This window comes from Bos mutus, chromosome 22 (genome assembly GCF_027580195.1).
Source record: "Bos mutus isolate GX-2022 chromosome 22, NWIPB_WYAK_1.1, whole genome shotgun sequence".
In the NCBI taxonomy this organism is placed as follows: Eukaryota; Metazoa; Chordata; class Mammalia; order Artiodactyla; family Bovidae; genus Bos; species Bos mutus.
Window position 1 is genome coordinate 17,312,782 of NC_091638.1, and position 19,011 is coordinate 17,331,792.

Genomic DNA, 19,011 nt, shown 5'->3' on the forward strand with positions numbered 1-19,011 from the left:
GTCTATCATAGAAAACAGCACTGCAGGAAAAGACTAGAGAAGGGCGGGACAGAGAAAGACAGAAGGATGGTGCGCTGTCAAAGCAGAAGCACTGGGCAGCCAGGTGGCACGGAGAGCTGTCATCATGCGAAGTGACTAAGGAGCGTGAAGCCTGCAGAGCTTGCCAGACTCCAAGTTTACAACAGAGCTCTAGTTTAAAACCCTTTCAAATCTCCTGAGGCAGGGCAGGACTGGTGATGGCATACGCTGGCACCCGTACAGATCTGGAGGTGCTGGAAAGCTCACCTAGGTATCGAAATTCAACCTGAGTGGTTGGCGGCTTCTTCAGATTCATCTACTCATTCAACCAAACATAGGTCGAATGCCTGTTCTAGTCAGGTACTGCTCTAGGCTCTAGAAATATGCAAATAAGTCAGACAGAGGCCCTGGGTTCAAATGACCTTTGCAGGGCTGTTTGCCTGTTTATTGTGGCTATATAAGATTCTGCTCCTTGTTTTGTTAGACATGTTGCAGTATAAAACAAATGTACAGGTAGATGAACTATTATACATAATCTTCTAACCATAACCAAAGAGACTCTTGCTAACCACCCCAGAAGCCTTTCAAGCGCTCCCAAACACTATCCCCTTCCTTCTCTCCTAAGGGTAACCACTGCCTGGAGTTTTAGAGTAATCACTTCCCAACTTTTGTAATGTCTTCATCCAAGAGAGCATCTTCAAACAAAATGGTTTAGTTTTGACTATTCTTTGGATATGTCTTTACCACTTGGTTTCTTTTTATCCCTCCTTGCAATGTGTTGAAGAAACTGGACCATTTGTTATGTAGAGTTCTGTAGCTGGGAGTTTGCTGGCTCTATTCTTGTGGTTCAGTTAAACGAGTTTCCTCTGTTCTCTGTATTTCCAGCAAATTGGATCTAGATGCTTATTCACATTCAAGTGTGTGTTTGCACATTTTAATGACTGCTTCATAGTTGTTTTCTTCATCAAGATACTGTCTAATTGCTTTTGTGTAATTAGGGGTTGAAAAATAGTGATGCTCCAATTCGATCATCCTCTTATTTGTGGGAAAGCTTCTATAAAGAAAAACATCCTCATTTTCGATCTAGCCTATACAGTTGTATAGGAAAGGCAAGACTGCTGAATTCTTTCCTTTTCTAGTTTTCAGAAAGAGTTGCTTTCCTAACATTCTCCCAAGATGAACAATTATTTGTGTTTTGTTACCATTATGAACTCATGGATTTAAATGTATTTGATTCTGACACATTTATCATAACTAATGCTCAAAATGTTGTATCATTGGTCAGCAGAAGCCTCTTTAAACGTAAATCATCTTTGATAGTGTCATTGCTCCCTTGAGGGGCTTCCCTGGTAGCTCAGCTGATAAAGAATCCGCCTGCAATGCAGGAGACCTGGGTTCAATCCCTGGGTTGGGAAGATCTTCTGGAGAAGGGACAGGTTACCCACTCCAGTTTTCTGGCCTGGAGAATTCCACAGACTGTATACTCCACTGGGTTGCAAACAGTGGGACATGAATGAGCAACTTTCACTTTCTGATATGATAAGATGTTCCAGGGTGGTCCTGGTACATTTCCTCCCTCAGACTAAAATCTGCCATTTCTCTAAGAAGCCTTGCCAGTTGACAGAGTTAAGACAGACACATATATATGTAGATATGGGATCTATCAATCTAATCTATCTGTGACAAAATACATCAAGTTAATACTGATACACGGAAGGTTTTGGCCTAACATCTGTTAACTTTTTATCTCTAAGTGAACTCTGGTTCTCATGACTGGATTCATTTATCTCACATTAAAGCCATCAGATATAATACCATCAATGTAACCACCATTACAAGAATATGTAAAACCATATTCTTTCCTGTTTATTTCTTTGTAGTTGCACTGTATTTACAACTAATTTACACATACACCAGCTGCTGTTGCAGTTTCACCTTACATTCTGCATTCATTCTTAGTTCTAACTGCATATAATTAACTATCAGACTTTCTGCTGATGTTTCTCCAGACAGTTTAAAACGGTCACCTCAATCAGCTGTTTCTAACAGATTCCTACGAAAGAGAATTAACAGGAAAAAAGCTCCCCAAGTTCTATAACATAGTTGGTATGAAACTTTTGGTTCATAGTCTGAGTATTTTAAATGTATCATTCTCTCTTGCCATAAAGCGTTGCTGTCAGGAAGCCTGATAGAGCTTAACATTCTTCCATTAGAAATAACTTTGTTAGGAGGGCTGGATATCTACCAAGGTTTTCATTTTTGCTTCTTCTTTTAATGCCAACAATTTTAGGATGTTTTGATATTGGGTTTGAATCCTGGGTTGAATTTACAAGGTATGCAATATATTCTTTCAATTTGTGGTTTGAAATATTTCAGGAAAAGTTTTCTCAAATTATAACTTTTGGTATTGTTTTGTCTGTCTTTGGAAACATCTATTTTACGTGTCTTTTTTTCCCCTGGTCTTTGTCACTTAAGGAAAAAAGAGACTTTTTTAGAGCAATTTTAAGTTCACAACAAAAGTCAGAAGGTAGAGATTTCCCATATTCTCTCTGCCCCACATATGCACAGACACCCCCATTATCCACAACCACCATCAAATGGGACATGTTACAACTGATGGACCTACACTGACACACCATAAAGTCCATAGTTTACCTTAGAGTCACATTCTGTGGATTTGGGCAAATGGAAAATTACAAGTCTCTCTCATTACAGTATTATACAAAATAGTCTCACCACTGTAAAAATACTGTGTTCTGCCCATTCATCCTCCTGTCTCTTCAACTGCTGGTTTTGTTACTGTTTCTACAATTTTGCATTATCATTGGAATCACACAGTATGTAGCCTTTCCGGATTGGTTTTCTCTACTAGTAGTATGTATTAAACGTTTCTCCATTTCTTTATGGCTTGATAATTTGTTTCATTCTAGTGCTGAATAATAATCCACTTTTCAGAAATACCAGTTTATTTACCCATTCACCTACTGAAGGACATCTTGGTTGCTTCCAAGATTTGGCCATTTATCAATAAAGCTGCTGTAAACATCTATGTGCAGGCTTTTGTGCGGACATACATTTTCCCCTTCATAGGGCAAACACAAAGAATCCCGACTGCTGCACTGGTGTGGCAGGAGTACAGCATGTTGAGTTTTTAAAGAAACTACCAACCTGTTTTCCAAAGCGGTTTCATCTGTTTGCACTCCCACCAGCAATGAATGAGAGTTCCTGTTGCTTTACATCCTCATCAGCATGGGGCAGTGTCACCGTTTTGGATGTTGGTCATTCTAATAGGTAATGACATCACACTATTGCGTCAATCTGCAGTTTCCCAGTGACGTGTGCTGTTGAACATCTTTTCACATGCTCCTTGACCATTTGTACATTAAGTATCTGATCAAGGTCTTTTGCCCATTTAAAAACAAGGCTGTTTTCTTTATTCTTGCCAAGGGTATGATAAGAAAGCATTCTCCAGGTAACTGCAAATAGAGCTTTATTTGAACTGAAGAGCTCTAGTAGGCTGTATACCTCCTTGTGGGTTTCAATTCTGTTGGACCTTAAAATGTATCCACATCTTGAAGTAGAGTCTTTAAAAACCAACTTGTCTGACTGATTTGCTAAACCCTTTCAGTAAATTAAACACTACTCCTTTCCTTACCACCATTTCTGTTCTCCAAGTTTTTCCAGGTAAAAATTTTTCTCAACTTACACTTCATGACTTCAACATTGTCTACCGGATCTTCTAATTAGGAAAATCCATTTACTTCTCAAAAAAGTGCTATTCCTTCTCATTTCCCTTCTGTCAATTTTCTCAAAGAGTTAAGCACAACCTGTATGCAAAGCTCTATAAACATAGTAAAATCCTGACCGTAAAGAAGCTAGAGTCGTATTAGTTGACATAAAAAGTTTATGTAAGTGAAATAAAGCTAGACGTGTAGGCTGGACCTACAATGTGAAGGCTATGTAGATCTGCTGTCATACTGTCCTCAACTTCTAATTTAAAAAAAAAAAAAAAAAAACTGAGGTTATCATCAACATTTTAGTTTCTCGTATATAACAAGTCCCATTGTGAAATGATCATCACAATGTCTAATCAACATCCATCACCACAGCTACAAAACTGTTTTCTTGTGAGGAGAACTTTTAAGATCTACTCCTTTAGTAACTGGCAAATGCAGTATTATTAACTACAGTCATCACACTGTAGTTACATCCCTAAGACTGACTTAGTAAAGTCCAAGATTGACCTTTTTATCGCCTTCACCCGTTTTGCCTACTCCTATTCTCAACCTCTGGCAACCCATTACCAATCTGTTCTCTGTATTCATGACTTGATTTTAAGATTACCCATGTAAGTGAGACCATATGGTATCTGGTCTTTTCTCTTATTTCACTTAGCATAATGCTCTCAAGGAACATTTGTGTTGCAAATGGCAAGATTTCATTTTTTGCTTATGGCTGTCATTGTCAATACACATTTTGTTCATCCATTAATAGACACACAGGTTGTTTCTGTATCTTGGCTACTGTAAATAATGCTGCAGTGAACTTGGGGGTGCAAATGTCTTTTTGGGTTGCCGTTTTTTTTATCAGATAAATATCCACAAGTGGAACTGTTGGATTGTATGGTAGTTCTATTTTTAATTTTTTGAGGAACATCCATACTGGTTTCCATAAAGCTTGTACCAATTTACACCCCCACCAAAAGTGCACATGGGTTCACTTCTCTCCAGATCCTCACTAGAACTGATGTCTTTTTGATAACAGCCATGCTAACAGGTGTGAAATGATACATTACTATAGTTTTTGATTTGCATTTCCCTGTCGCTTAGTAATGCGGAGTATCTTTTATGGTACTTGTTTGCCATCTGTATGTCTTATTTGGAAAAATGTATTTTCAGATCTTCTGGTCATTTTTTAATTTCAACTTTTTATTTTTGAGTTATGATTTGCAAATATCTTCTCCCATTCATTTTGCCCATTATTTCCTTTCATTTGATTGTGCAGAGGCTTTTTAGTCTGATGTGGTCCCTTGTTTACTCTGGCTTTTGTTGCTTTTGCTTGTGGTGTCAAATCCAAAAAACCATCACCAAGTCCAATGGCAAGGAGCAGACTGCCTTATGTTTCCTTCTAGAAGTTTCAGTTCTTACATTCTAGTCTTTAATCCATCATGAGTTAATTTTGGAATATGGTGTAAGATAGCTATCCCATTTTATTCTTTTACATGTGGCTGTCCTGTTTTCTCACTTATTGAAGAGACTCTTTTCCCTATTTATTCTGGGCTCTTCTGTCATAAATTAATCAATCGTACATGCACGGATTTATTTTGGGGTTCTCTGTCCTGTTCCATTCATCTGTCTGTCTGTTATTATGCCAGTACCATACTGCTGTAATCACCATACCTTTGTAGTATAGTTTGAAATTAGGAAGCATGAAACTGGCCTCCAGCTTTGTTCTTTCTTAAAATTGCTCTGGCTATTCAGGGTATTCTGTGGCTCCATATGTATTTTAGAATTGTCTATTTCTGTGAAAAATGCCACCGGAATTTCGTTAAGGATTACACTGAATCTGAAGATTGTCTGATTACTTACCGTTGAGTTTTAAGAGCTTTCTGTATGTTGGGTAACAGTCCTTTAATTAGAGGTGTCTTCTCCAAGTATCTTCTCCCAGTATGTGGCTTTTCTTCTCTTGACACAGTCTTTTGCAGAACAGATGTTAGTTTTAATCAAGTTCAGCTTACTTCTTTCAAGGATGGTGGTATTGGTGTTATACTTTCTAGATTGTTATCATCTAGGTTTGTTTAACAGTCACTTTTATGTTTAGGTCTGTGATCCATTCTGAGTTAATTTTTGTGAAGTGTAAGGTTTGAGTCTAGATTCACTTTTTTTGCATATGGATGTCCAGTTATTCAAGCCCCATTAGTTGAAGACTATTTTTTCTCTATTGTATTGCCCTTGCTGGTCAAGTAATATTGACTGTATTTGTGTGGGTTTGTTTTGGGTGCTATATTCTGTTCCACTGATCTATTTGTCTATTCTTATTTCAATGCCAGGCTGTCTTGATTAGCTTTATATTAAAGCCTGGCTGACTTTATTCGTCCCTTTTAGCACTGTGTTCGCTATTCTGGGCCTTCTTCTTCTGCTTATGAACTTCAGAATCATTCTGTTGATATCCTGAAAATAATCAGCTGGGAATCTGATTAGGATTACAAATCTAAAGATCAAGTTGAGATCATTCATCCTGACATTGAGTCTTCCCATTCATGGCCATGGAACATTTCTTTTTAGTTCTTTCACCAAGAGTTTTGTAGTTTTACCCATATAGATTTTTAGGTCTTTTATTAGATGTCTACTTGTTTCATTTTTTTTGGTTCAAATGTAAATGTTGTGTTTTAACTTTCAAATTCCACTTGTTTGTTGTTGATATATAGGGAAATGATTGACATTTGTTATTAACCTCATTCCCTGCAACCTTGCTATAAATGCTTATTAGTTGCATGGAGTTTGTTTTTGTGAGCAGTCATTTCTTTTTAAGATATTTATGTCCTCTGTGAACAGTTGCTGCTGCTGCTAAGTCGCTTCAGTCATGTCCGACTCTGTGCGACCCCATAGACGGCAGCTCACCAGGCCCCGCCGTCCCTGGGATTCTCCAGGCAAGAACACTGGAGTGGGTTGCCATTTCCTCCTCCAATGCATGAAAGTGAAAAGTGAAAGTGAAGTCGCTCAGTCGTGTCCGACTCTTAGCGATCCCATGGACTGCAGCCTACCAGGCTCCTCTGTCCATGGGATTTTCCTTATTTCTTCCTTATCAATCTGTATACTGTTATTTCCTTTTCCTGTCATATTGTATTAGTATGCACTTACTGTCTGTGGGGATATTATTCTGCTCCTTTCTTGTAAATGTTTGGATTTGACTTTGGTACTATTACCCACTTTTAAGGGGTCAATAAAGGGAGGAATGATTCCCTCCCCACCTCCAGTTTCAAGGACATATTTTGTGTGTGCAAAATACTAAAATATGGACTTTACAAACAGCAGCTGATGAAATCCAGCTGACCAATTTACGACCAACTGTTTCTCTCAGGAGTTAAAAACAAAGTAAAGTTATTTAACACCTTTATGGAGAATCCTGGTTTTACTCATTCAAAATACTTCATTTAACGTGATCCTTCACCCCTGAAAAATTCCATTTAGAATTTTCTTGGGCCCAGACAGCTGCAGCACCTTCAGACTTAACCACACACCCTCTGTACACACTGCAAACCCATCTAGTTTGACTGTTGTTCTCACACTGCCTTGTTGAACTTCCAAGTGAGTGTTCATTTGGAGTCTGAGACCTAGCCGACATGCCACTGCTTCCTCTGGAAGAGAACATGGTAACATCAAAGTCCTGTGCTTTCTTCGTTTTGCGCTGATGGGGATATGTAGGCTTCTTATAATATAAACTTGTCCAAGGTTCTGTTTTGCTATCATGACTGCCCTGTGTGCTTTTATGGAGTCCTTGAGAAATATTCAAAACTATTATCTTCCCAGAGTTAAGTTTTGAGTGTAGGAGCAGGGAACAGCATCTCCTTTAGTAGCTATGCTTATCTCCAAGCTCTGTTCTTTACTGATCTTTACTGATCTACTCCTGTGCTTTACTGAAAAGCACAGGAACTTTTCTGTCTCAGCCTCATAGCAGGTTACTAAGGCTGTTCCAGTTCTGGTTGATGAACTGATGGTCAGTGTGGTTTCGAAGTAAATACATAGTCCATTTGGAGAACAGTGCACTTTTTTCTTCAGGGTGAGCTCTGTCAAACAGAGAAAACTGTACCACAAAAATGATTCCTCAGAGCTAAAAAGGCCAGGCTGATATTTTTAAGGCAAGAAAGGGTATGATACAATTTTTCAGTTAGTTAAGTGATTTTTAGTTAGTTTCAAAGCATCTTTATTTGTCTCCTGGGTAAACTGCAAAATTTCCAAGACTGTCAGCTTGAGCCTGTCATTTGGATGAGAGGATACACATTGTATCCTCTGAAACTTATAAAAAAAATTATAGAATGAGAGTAATATACCTACCTTATACATTTTAAGGATCAATGAGATAGCAAATGACTTCAGTGGAAGAGCCTGGTTAACTATGAAGGTGTGTACAACGTGCACTTGCTTATTTCTTTACTACAGTTCAGTTTCTAACATCTGTATCACACTGAAAGCAAAGCACCCAGGAATGGAGCAGGTGGCTGTCTTATCTTCACATTCCCAGCACCTTATATATAGTTCAGCACACAGCAACTCTTTAGTAAAGGATTATTGCCTGATGTTTTTTTTGGGCCATGCTGGGTCTTTGTTGCGGCACGTGGGCTCTTCACTGCAGTGTGCTGGCTTCTCTAGTTGTAGTGTACGGGCTCTCTAGTTGACCACAGCATGCTGGATCTTAGTTCCCCAACCAGGTATTGAACTTGGGTCTTCTGCATTGGAAGGTAGATTCTTACCCACTGGACCACCAGAGAAGTCCCACTTATTGCCTGATCTTAGTCATAAAATGGTGAAGGAAGATCAATCTGTATTCCTGGCCCCATTATGGGCAACACAACTCCACCAAGAGCACACTCTCCTGAATGTGGTTCCATCTTGCTCCCTTTAAGGATAGCTTCAGGAAAACTAAGCAAGGCAGTGTCACAGAATTGGACAAAGAAGTTCTCAACTTATGATTATTATGGTTAAGAATTTTATTATCAAAATTATTACATCTCTTGTGAAAGTTCAAATGTTACAGCAAGGTGTAAACACTCCACTTGAGAAAGAAGTGATACTTCTTCCCTTCCAAGAGTTCCCCCCACCCCCCGCCCCACCCCCCCCAGAGGTCTGGTCTTGACAGCACCCTGCCCACACAGAGTGGCTGGGGTCTCTGCACGTGCCAGGCAGGGTGAGGGCCGCCTGCCCGCTGGCCTCTCCCCTTGGTTAATAGCCAAGGGGAGAATGCAAACCCCAGCCCAAATGGAGAGACATTTACATACGTTTTATATAATATACAAAGAAACCAGCATCCCAGGCAACATGATTTCCACTCCAACGCTCTCCCAGACTGATGGGTTTGTGGGGGAAACAACATAAAGAAAAGTATTCTGCTGACGTTTCAGCATTAAAAAAAAATCTCCCCTCATTTGAGCAAACACCTGATTTGAATTTTGAAAAAGTGAAATTTTGTAACAGTCACACACAAAGAGAGAAGACTGTGCATATGATAGTTGTAAGAGAGGGTAGAAAGAAAAGGGGATGCAAGAGGCTGAGGGAAAGAAGGAAAAAACAAATTGGAGGGAAGGAGGGAGACTCACAGTATTATCTTGTCCAAAAGAAAGAAGTAAGGTCCACTGCAGCACCAGGGATTACACCTGTCAGATATTTGCTACCCCTACCATGGTTATAACTGAATACAAAAATTAGATAAATAAAAACACGCCGGATATTACAGTAAACAAGTGAAAGAAATAAGCTGGCAACCGTATGGAATTTAAAAAGATTGTGTACCCCACCTGGCTGGCCCCAGGGCTCCTCCAGGGGTGTACAACAGGCACAATGCACTGATGGGGAGAAGCCAGTCTGCTCTCATCTCTCATCCAGAACAGCTGTCATTAGGTGTGTGGGTGGCTTTAAAACACTCTCACCTGGGCCACGCTCAAATAAGCATCTCCCAAAGAAACGTGGGACATGCCCACACACAATCACAGTCCTGTCGGTGCCATTCCACAATCAAAGCTTTCCACTCTTACCCTGCAGTCACGAGTGCGTGCTCTCCAATCATGGAGGCGGTCCTACTCAGGGGATTGGCAACTCCTGATTAACTGGGAGTAGAAAAAATAAAATTCAAAGAACTCCCAAACTACTTGGGACCTTCCTAATCAAATGCATTGTCAGTGGCTGGTAAGCAGCACTGCAACTGGCCCATCTCTCTTTTCTTTGCCTACTTACTTCATGGGTTACTGAGCTGTGAAATAGCTTGGGGAAGGGGAGTGGGTTGGTACCAGCTGGGGGCTCAGACAATCTACTACGATAATCTGCTTCTGAATAATCAAGAACTGACCATGAGTACTTCTTCAGAGATCCAGGAACCCCTCAGAGCACACACCAAGCTTCACTATCCCTGCCTCTTGGTGTTTTTAAGACAAAGGTAAGGAATATTCTCAGTGAACACACCTTGGCCAGATACCTGCTTTTGGAATGGTTGTTTTATATACCCACCTTTTTTCTTAAATGCATAAAACCCTAACACTACTCAGATGGCTTGGGGCTTTGAGATTGGCTCTTTTCACTTTTTCCTTTGAAAACTTTTTTCGTTTTTGGATTTAAAAAGATGTCCTCACTGCACAAGTGACTACAGGCTACAGGCAAGGATGGGAGATGGAGGCTTCAACACAACTCATTGCACTTAGAATCGTTACTAACCGAAAACACCATTTGCTTGTCAACAATGTACCCTTAACAGCAGGGAGAAACTTCTTTATAGTCTCTGCTTCAGACAAGATTTACATCTTTCTCCAAGGCCAGAGCCAGTCGTGACCACAAGTCTTGTTTCTTGTCGACCAGACCCAATCCTCTGGCACCTTGTACCCCCTTCCCCAGCAATATGCTCGGCCTAGGTTCCAGAGGCAGCTGGAAGGAAGCAGCTATGGGCTCATTCAAGTTCTGTTTGCCCAAATCCAGAAGCCCTAGGAAAGTCCTGTCTGAGTCTTGACCCCCGACCCCTGCAGTGGCTGGAGTCGGTACTGGTGCACACCCCCACTCCCTCGATGTGGGTAGTGCTGTGAATTGGAAACCGCAGATACCCTGGAGGCCTGGTAGGCAGCTGACTGCCCAGCACTGGGTAGACTGATAGTCCGGAAGTCTGATGACAATGACGACCTAGAGTTCTGAGGAAAGGAGGTGGAACTCAGAGTTCCTGTGCTGGACTGGGAAACCGAGTCTGAGGTCGGCGAGTCTGAGGGGCCCTGTGGGGTAGGGCTAGCAGCACTAGAAGGGCAGCTCCTCCTTGGAAGACTGCTGCCGGTGCTGTTTCCAGAATGCGGCTGGCTGCTATAATACCCTGGTGTCCCCGTAAATGGGGCCAACGAGTCTGTGGACACAGGGTGGGCGGGGCTGGAATAGGACGTGGAAGAGAGGGAGGATTCTGAAGAACCATGAGAAGGGGGGTTCCCAGGTCTCAGTGCAGTAGTTCGATAACTGTATCCCGGAGACTGGGTGGGATGTCCTCTAAAGGGGGAGGAACTCTGTTGAAGGAGGCTTTGTGATTCTGTCCGTGGACTATCACACTGCAGGAGCTAGAAAGAGTTGGGAGGAAAAGCATAAGGAGATGAAAAAGTCCCTATTTAAGCCTTTTAGGCTTGTATGGATATTTAAAAGACCCTACTTTTTCTTCTTCTTCATCTTCTTAAACATTTGTTCTTTTTAGGATACCCAAGACAGTAAAATGGCTGTCTTTGGTCATTTCAATTTTCTGGCATGATTTATTACCTGAAGGTGAGCCGATGATGACTTATTTCCAAGGCTGCTGAAACTATATGCAAAGACGATATCTCAACTGCAAAGGATGACCAGGATCACAAAACATTTGGAACCCAGAACACATTCCTATGCCCAGAGATGAGCACTTTCTTGCCTCACCTGGTAGCTGTATCTGGAAGGGCTGTAAACGGCTGCTCCTTTAGAGAGTGCTGAGCTCAATGTGTCTGGGCCTTCACCATCGGCAGGGTCTGGAAGGTAATACAAAATCAACTCATTTTCTAAAAATGAGTCAGTGAGAGCAATTATTCATTCAAGTCACCAATGCCAGCACCAACCCATGCTGCTCTCTGATAAATCAGGTGAGTGCAGCATGCCAGAAGGGCAAAATGAGTGGTTAATTATGGGCTGTTTTAAATGCCTGATCTGATTTCTGTCTCCTTCTTTCTCTTCATCCTTCATCAAGGTGATTCCCAGGGCTTTGGAGAGATGAGTTACAGAAAGGTATCCTTTGGGAAAAAAGAGCAGACAGAGAGCAAGCAACGCTAGACCTTAAGAATGCTATAGCCCAAGAAAATGAAAGCAAGACTAAGCTGGAACTTTGCATGTAAGGGAGCCCAACCTCATTAAGAAATGGACTCACCTCAGCCTAGCATTTGGTGTAAACTGTGTGGAGCCTGGCTCATGTGTCCCTGAACCTGGCTGGCAGAAGAAGGCCATCGGCTCACCTGAGTCTTTCTCTGTGATGTTACTCTCCCATGTGGGAGAAGGCTCTCCTTTTTGGGCCACCCTCACACTGCTTCGGAGGACCTTGGGGATGCTCCCTCCTTCTCGGAGTCGTTCTACCGATGTGGGAACCATCCTGTGAAGGCAACAGGATGTACACTTATGCCACAGGACTTGAGAGTTAAGAGTACGGAACAAACAAGGCTCTGACAAACAGCTGTACGCTGTTTCTTCAAACATCCTCTTTTAAAACATTTTCTTCATGACCAATTTAAAACAAGGCATTTTCTCTGCCTCAAACTATGTCAGGCACCTAAGAATAAACACTTTAAGAAAAGAAAAAACAATCAAGGAAAAGGGGGATTTAAAGGTGTCTACTGCTTTCAACCTCCATCTTGAAATGCTATTTTTCTCTTCTGTGAAGTCATGTGACTGGCAGGTAGTAGTAATGTCTCACAGATTAATGAACATTACTCATTTGAGCCATGCCTCTTCTTTCCCAGACCTCATTTCTTCAGTTCAATATCCCTAAAATGCCTCATTCTTTATTTCACTCACTTGATACTTAGTACCTGCCATTATTATTAGCTATTTATTTGTCGTCTCTATTAAACTAGACAAATACTTGGAGAGTGTGTCCCAACTCTCCATATATGCTAGCCACGTGGAACTGAGACACCTGATGTTAATTTCAGTGGAACTGAGCTCATCTCCTGACTTACCTTGCACATGAAATGAGAAAACAGAAGAGGCAGTGTTAGTGCCCAGTGAATAAAATAAGTCCTCTGTGTTCACAACTATATGCCGTCCAACATATTGTTCTGCAGGCTTGGTGGCAACTGTTTGCTTCTGTAAGTTCGGGGATTGTGACTGATACTATTAAATCAGCCGAATATGGTATATAGTACTGCTGGCTGGCTTTCTCAAGTAAGTGTTTCCATATATCTTAGGTAAAGAGTCTAGACGTTTATTTCCCTCCTGAATTTAATCATAAGAGCATCAAACTTAAACTTACCACCTACTGCTGATACTCTCTTGAGGTCTGCAGTGAGACGAAGTGCCTCTGGAATCTGATGGGCTTACCGCCTCCAGATGAGACATAGAGGAATGAGACGGGGAGAATTTTTTGTGAGGGGAAGATGGGGTTCGGGCTGAGGATCCCTGCACACCATGGGCACCAGTGTCAGAAAGTGAGTTACTGCCGCCTTGCCCAGCTCCTGCAGACTTGCTTTTGCTCTGTGTGGAGTCACCTCCCCCACCAGCAGAATTTTCCTTGGCTTCTTGTTTCCGTTTGCGGTACTCCAGCAGGGATACCTAGGAAGGAAAAAAGAAACAGGACTCCAGCTAGACATCATTTGTGGATCACTAGCAATGGCACCCTACTCCAGCACTCTTGCCTGGAAAATCCCATAGATGGGGGAGCTTGGTGGGCTGCCATCTATGGGGTCGCACAGAGTTGGACACGACTGAAGCGACTTAGCAGCAGCAGCAGCAGCAGCAATGGGGAAAGAACATGGAACCCTAGGAAACCGCTAGCAGGCCAGGCAAACAAAGCAGGCACCAACAGGTGACTTTTTCCAGGTGTGAGAGAGACCTGAGCACGGCTACATATTTAAATCAGTGAGAAGCTGGTTTAAAAAGAGAATATGCCAGGAGATGACATTTTTGAAAAATGGCATTTACCAGTAGACCTCAACCTTTATTCTGCCTTCAGAAAAACCTGTGAGATCACAGTTCCATGTAACAGAAGTGTGCTATCACAGTTATCTGCAACAAAGGTAGCACCGAGAAAGGTGGGGGACTTCCCTGGTGGTCCAGTGGTTAAGACGCTGTGCTTCCAAGGCAGGGGCACAGGTTCGACCCCTGGATGGGGAACTAAGATACCAAATGCTGCGTGGCATGGCCAAAAACAAACAAAAATACATGAAAAGGGAAGCTGAAGAGCTGGGAGTTTGTGCAGTTTGAGAAAGTCTCTTCCTCAATCCCCAGAAATCCCTATAGCTGTGCCACTGAAACTTCTCCCCAACTTGCCATTCCTGTGCCTTATACTTTCCTGACTGCCACACTGAAAGCCCTCTTCCTTGCCCCACCTAGTACACCTCCTTTTGGCTGTTACAGCACACTGTGCTTACACAGGCTTTCGACCTAACACCGTGTCTTGTATACTTATAAACTGTTATGTTCTACAAGGGCAGAGAACAAATTTGTTTGGCTTTTTGTCTTTAATGTCCAGCACAGAACTTGGCCTGATAGCAGGTGCTCAACAATATTTCTGAAATAACAGATCATGATTTCATTCATTTTTGCACATAATAAATGAAACCAGAAATTCAAAGACTTGTTACCATTTTTGTTCCTGCTAGTCAATACTGTTCATGCAAGAGTAATCTTTTTTTAAAAAATGTTTTATTTTATATTGGAGTATAGCTGATTTACAATGCTGTGAGAGTTTCAGGTGCACAGCAGAGTGACTCAGCCATACATATACATGTATCCATTCTCCCCCAAACTCCCCTCCCATCCAGGCTGCCACATAACACTGAGCAGTGTTCCCTGTGCTATACAGTCTGACCTTGTTGGTTATCCCTGTTAAATATAGCAGTGTGGACATGTCGATCCCAACCTCTCTTAACTGTCCCCCTTCCCCTGCAGCGACCAGAGTTTGTTCTCTAAATCTGTGAGTCTCATGCAACAGTATTCTAAACCTAATGCTAATTTTTTTTTTTGGTGGGGGGTGGGGGCAGGGTGGCCATGCCTCCTAGCAAGCAGGATCTTAGTTTCCTGACTGGGGACCCAACCCAAGCCCCCTGCAGTGGAAGCTCAGTGTCTTAACCACTAGACTGCTAGGGAAGTGTCCCCAATGCTATTTTATTACAAATTATCTGCCAGTGTTTCCTCCTCCTTTTAATCACTTAGGGCTCTCAATTTTCTGTTCAAATATAAAATATAACAAAAATACAAAGGAAGACAATTTTGTGCATGCAGTTTCTATACACAATCATGGAAAGGAGTTAGTGTAAGAATTCTGGTAATGTATTTCACTGCAATGCAAAGATAAAAAGCCACCAGCCTACATGTGAACAAGAATACCACAGACACTTGGCAGTTATGTGAGACTGTCACAGACAGAGGACATTTAAGCATCTCTAGATCTGACCAGTAAATGGAAGTTGATTGGACAGCTCAAATACTCCCGTCCATTCCCAAATAAACCTAGTTGAAAATCACTGACATAAAAAGCAGATTTTTGGCTTTGTAATTTCTAGAACAGGCACCACCTACAAGACAAGCCCCAAACCAGATCTCTGTGGCCTGGCCCTGCCCATCTCTGTTCTCCTCACTTCTCAATCATGTCATATTCCTGCTGCCCGCTCAATGGAGTGTCACAGTTACTCATTCTGCTCTGTTCTGTAGCATCTTCATCCCCTCAATATGTTGACTGAATGATTACTTACTATTTGAGGTCAGCCAAATCAGTGACCTGTCACCTTTCACGCTATTCCTCACAAACTTGGCTATGAACCTCTTGTTTGTCCTCAAGTACCGTCCACTATCCAACTTGGCCAGGTTTCCTCTATTAAGTTGTTCTTTTTTCTCATCATTAATATAATTATCTAAGCTCAGTCTCACTTGCTATAAGCTCCATTAGGGCGAAATCAAAGCGGCGATACAGCATGGTGGCAGTAAGAGCATACCATCTGGAATCAGGCAGACCTGGGGAGTGTCCTAGCTCATCCATATACTATCTCTGTGACCATGGGCAAGTTATGCAACTGGTATTAAATTCCATCATTTGCAAAATGGGAAATTACCCATCTTATAGGACTACTGTGAGGATAAATGCATAAGAAGAGCCTAATGGTGCCCAGAACATGAAAAGTAGCATAAAAAATGTAAAGTAGCATTATTCGTTTTCATTGCTTTATCCTTTGAATCGCCTAGCCAACTGTATGGCACATACATGAGAAGCATTTAAATTTGCTTAATATTTACAACACTCATCAAATTGTATTAATATATAGTCTTTCACTGAACATGCCAAGAGACTGTGTCTTATATCTTCATTTTCCTCACACTGAGAACAGTGCTGAAAACACAGTGGTAACTCAGTGACTACTTACTGAATTATTCAGTTAATGTTCTTCAAAAGGGTCTATAAAATGTGAAATACTTACCTTTTTCCTCTGTGGTGGGTTCTGGGGGGCAGATGGGACTCCTTCACAAGTCCTTTCGCCACCAGGTGACATGGATCCACGAGAGAGGTCTTTCAGAAAACCATGTTCATATCTGCTGGGAAAGCCTTCTGCAGGGGAACAATAGCCCCCATCCAAATGTAAAGGCTTTCTATCCCCTACTAGAGGAGACCCTCGATACAATCCATCTGCTCGAGGCATAGCGTTCAATGGGGAGTAGGCATACATCAAGTTAAACTCTGTCCGAAATGTCTGGTCCGAGTTTCTCCCAAGAGTCTGATGTCCTTCTCCACTCCTGCTTGTAAAACCAGTCTCAGAGGTGGGTCCGACAGAGGGATGAGGAGACAGGTCAGAATGACCCGAGTTGATCAGGGAAGGTCTGTCAGCACAGCTGTTAGTGTTGGAGTCAAGGTAGCCTACTTTTGTCAAGTCCAGGTCTTTTCGGTGACAAAGCTGAAAGAATAAAAACCAACGGAGACATGGGGTAGGGGAGAAAGGAAAAAGTCAAAGGGCAGAAAAGAAGGGAAGTGAGGGGGCACAGGTGAATAAGGAAAGGTAAGAGGGACGAAAGTAGAATAGAGAAAGCCATTAACATCTGTAAAGGTCCCATGTAGCACCAGTGTACACATGCCAGATTACCAAAGAATCCTGGCCTTTCCCAAATTGATTTAAAGTCTTTGGATGAGAATACTGGGAAAGTCAGAATTAGATAATTGGCCAAATGTGACTATTTTGCCTGCTTAGCCTTTCATCAGGTTTGCTGAGTCACCTTGCACTACATTCAGGGACTGGCAGTATAATCAGGGATTTACCTGAGCCCCGTGGAGCCACAGAGATGAGAATGGTGTCTTAAGATAACTGGCTTCTGGTGTTATTCATTTCTAAACTAATATTGATGGAAGGTGGAAGGAGGGGAAGAGGTGAAAGAAAGTAGAAAGTAGACGAAAAGTCAAGTCTTTAAGTTACTGGTTCAGGGAAGGAGAATGGTATTAGTTGAAGACATCAACCAACCAGTTCTTCACTCACTTCCACTATTAAGTATGTGTGTTTCTCATAAACTTTCTGGCCACTCAATTCTTTCTGCATCCTCTAATGTATGTCAACATACCAAAAGACCACTAATGTCCATCACTGCAGAGTATCTGAAATGCTGAAACATACCAAAAATAAACCCATCTACTTGGTCATCATTACCTTCTGACATCAAAGATTTTCTGCCACTATGTCCACTATAGCTAACTCTCTAGAAAGAATAGAATCAGAAACCCAGATAATACACCATTGTCAGCCTCCAAATTATTCTATCTTAGAATCTTTAGCAACTGAGGAGAGAGAGCTCTATGTTCCTTACAAAATAAGACTAAAAAAAAAACCACTCAGAAAACCTCTAGTACACTAGAATACAATCTTTAGTTTCACACTGATCTATAAAATCCTACCAATTCAGAATTTGGTCACCTGTCACTGAGTTTAGCACTAATGTTTTACTGGAAGGGTGTGGGAATAAAAGTTCTATATTTCTAAAAGTTTATGAGCGACTGTTACTTTCTTTTCAAGAGGAGTAAGGCTCCATGTGGATTCATGGAGTTATCACTGCTACCTTTGTCGAAATCTTGTAACAAGTTAAGAAACTCTAGCACTAACATGTGAATTTAACATCTCCATAGCAGTAAGATTTGATATTCTAAGAGATACCATCTGTACAGCAACCATTTCCCCAACCACTGTAGAATGGACACCTGAGTCACAGAAGCCATGGGCTGATTTAAGCTGAGTTATGACTCTGCCTTTCTAAAGAAGATGCTTAATCTATCAACCAAAGCTCAAAACATCCAGTTAAACAGAGCTGTCAGATTAATTCTAGAATAAAGCATAAAGCACTGCCTAACTTTTTCAATATAAGCTGCTCCTTCATCAAGCCCAAGATAATAAATATCAAAAGACAGCTCCTACCAACTGTTGATTTAACCTTCCTTATTTAACAAACACACTTTGTCAGACTTTAACAAGGTTCCCATATTTTCAGCTCCTTTAAACTTGACTTCTAGATTCTATTCTACTTTAAAAGAACTCTTCAGCCATACCCACCGCCCTCCCTCAAAAACAACAAAAACGAACCCCACCACACACACACACACCTACTTCATTTTCCTCCATCTACATTGAGAATTCTGAGTAACCAGAGTCACACATGGGAAGTTTCATTCACCTTACAGTGACCAATCGGCCACCCTCCAGCCCATCACCCCATTCACTCGGATCCCCCAAGCCCTCCCCACACACGCAGGAACACACTCATGCCCACTCACTCACAGCCTCCAAGTGTGATTGAGATGGTGTGATAACTACCTCGGGTGACAGGGACTCGGGCCTATTCGCAGGGGAACTCTCAGGGGAGGATATGTTCTAGAGGAGGGAAAAGCATCTTGTTATTCATCTACTCAAAGAAGCAAAACAAAACAAACAAAAAATAAAGCAAAAGCAAGCATAGATGGTTAGCCACAAATTTGGGGGGGTGGGGTGGGGGTGGGGCAGGGAGAGGGATAAGAATGCACAAGGGAAATGTTTAAATGCAGAATCATCTCAATGGACAGAATGAC

At 41.7% G+C, this 19,011-nt stretch overlaps 1 protein-coding gene across 13 annotated transcripts in view; it reads right to left on the reverse strand.

Moving 5' to 3' along the window:
• Positions 1–8,836: 8,836 nt before the first annotated feature.
• The window catches only part of SETD5 (SET domain containing 5), a 79,121-nt gene continuing 68,946 nt past the window's right edge, over positions 8,837–19,011 (reverse strand). For 9 of the 13 annotated variants that reach the window (XM_070359534.1, XM_070359538.1, XM_070359533.1 and 6 more), the window contains 6 exons: positions 18,761–18,817; positions 16,394–16,864; positions 13,234–13,532; positions 12,221–12,354; positions 11,655–11,743; positions 8,837–11,311 (listed from right to left, as the gene is read on the reverse strand). In XM_070359534.1, coding sequence (XP_070215635.1) covers positions 10,703–11,311; positions 11,655–11,743; positions 12,221–12,354; positions 13,234–13,532; positions 16,394–16,864; positions 18,761–18,817 — 1,659 coding nt within the window. In that variant the 3' untranslated portion in view covers positions 8,837–10,702. The remainder of the gene's footprint in view (positions 11,312–11,654; positions 11,744–12,220; positions 12,355–13,233; positions 13,533–16,393; positions 16,865–18,760; positions 18,818–19,011) is intronic. The other 4 variants (XM_070359541.1, XM_070359539.1, XM_070359536.1 and 1 more) reach the window with 1 other exon arrangement.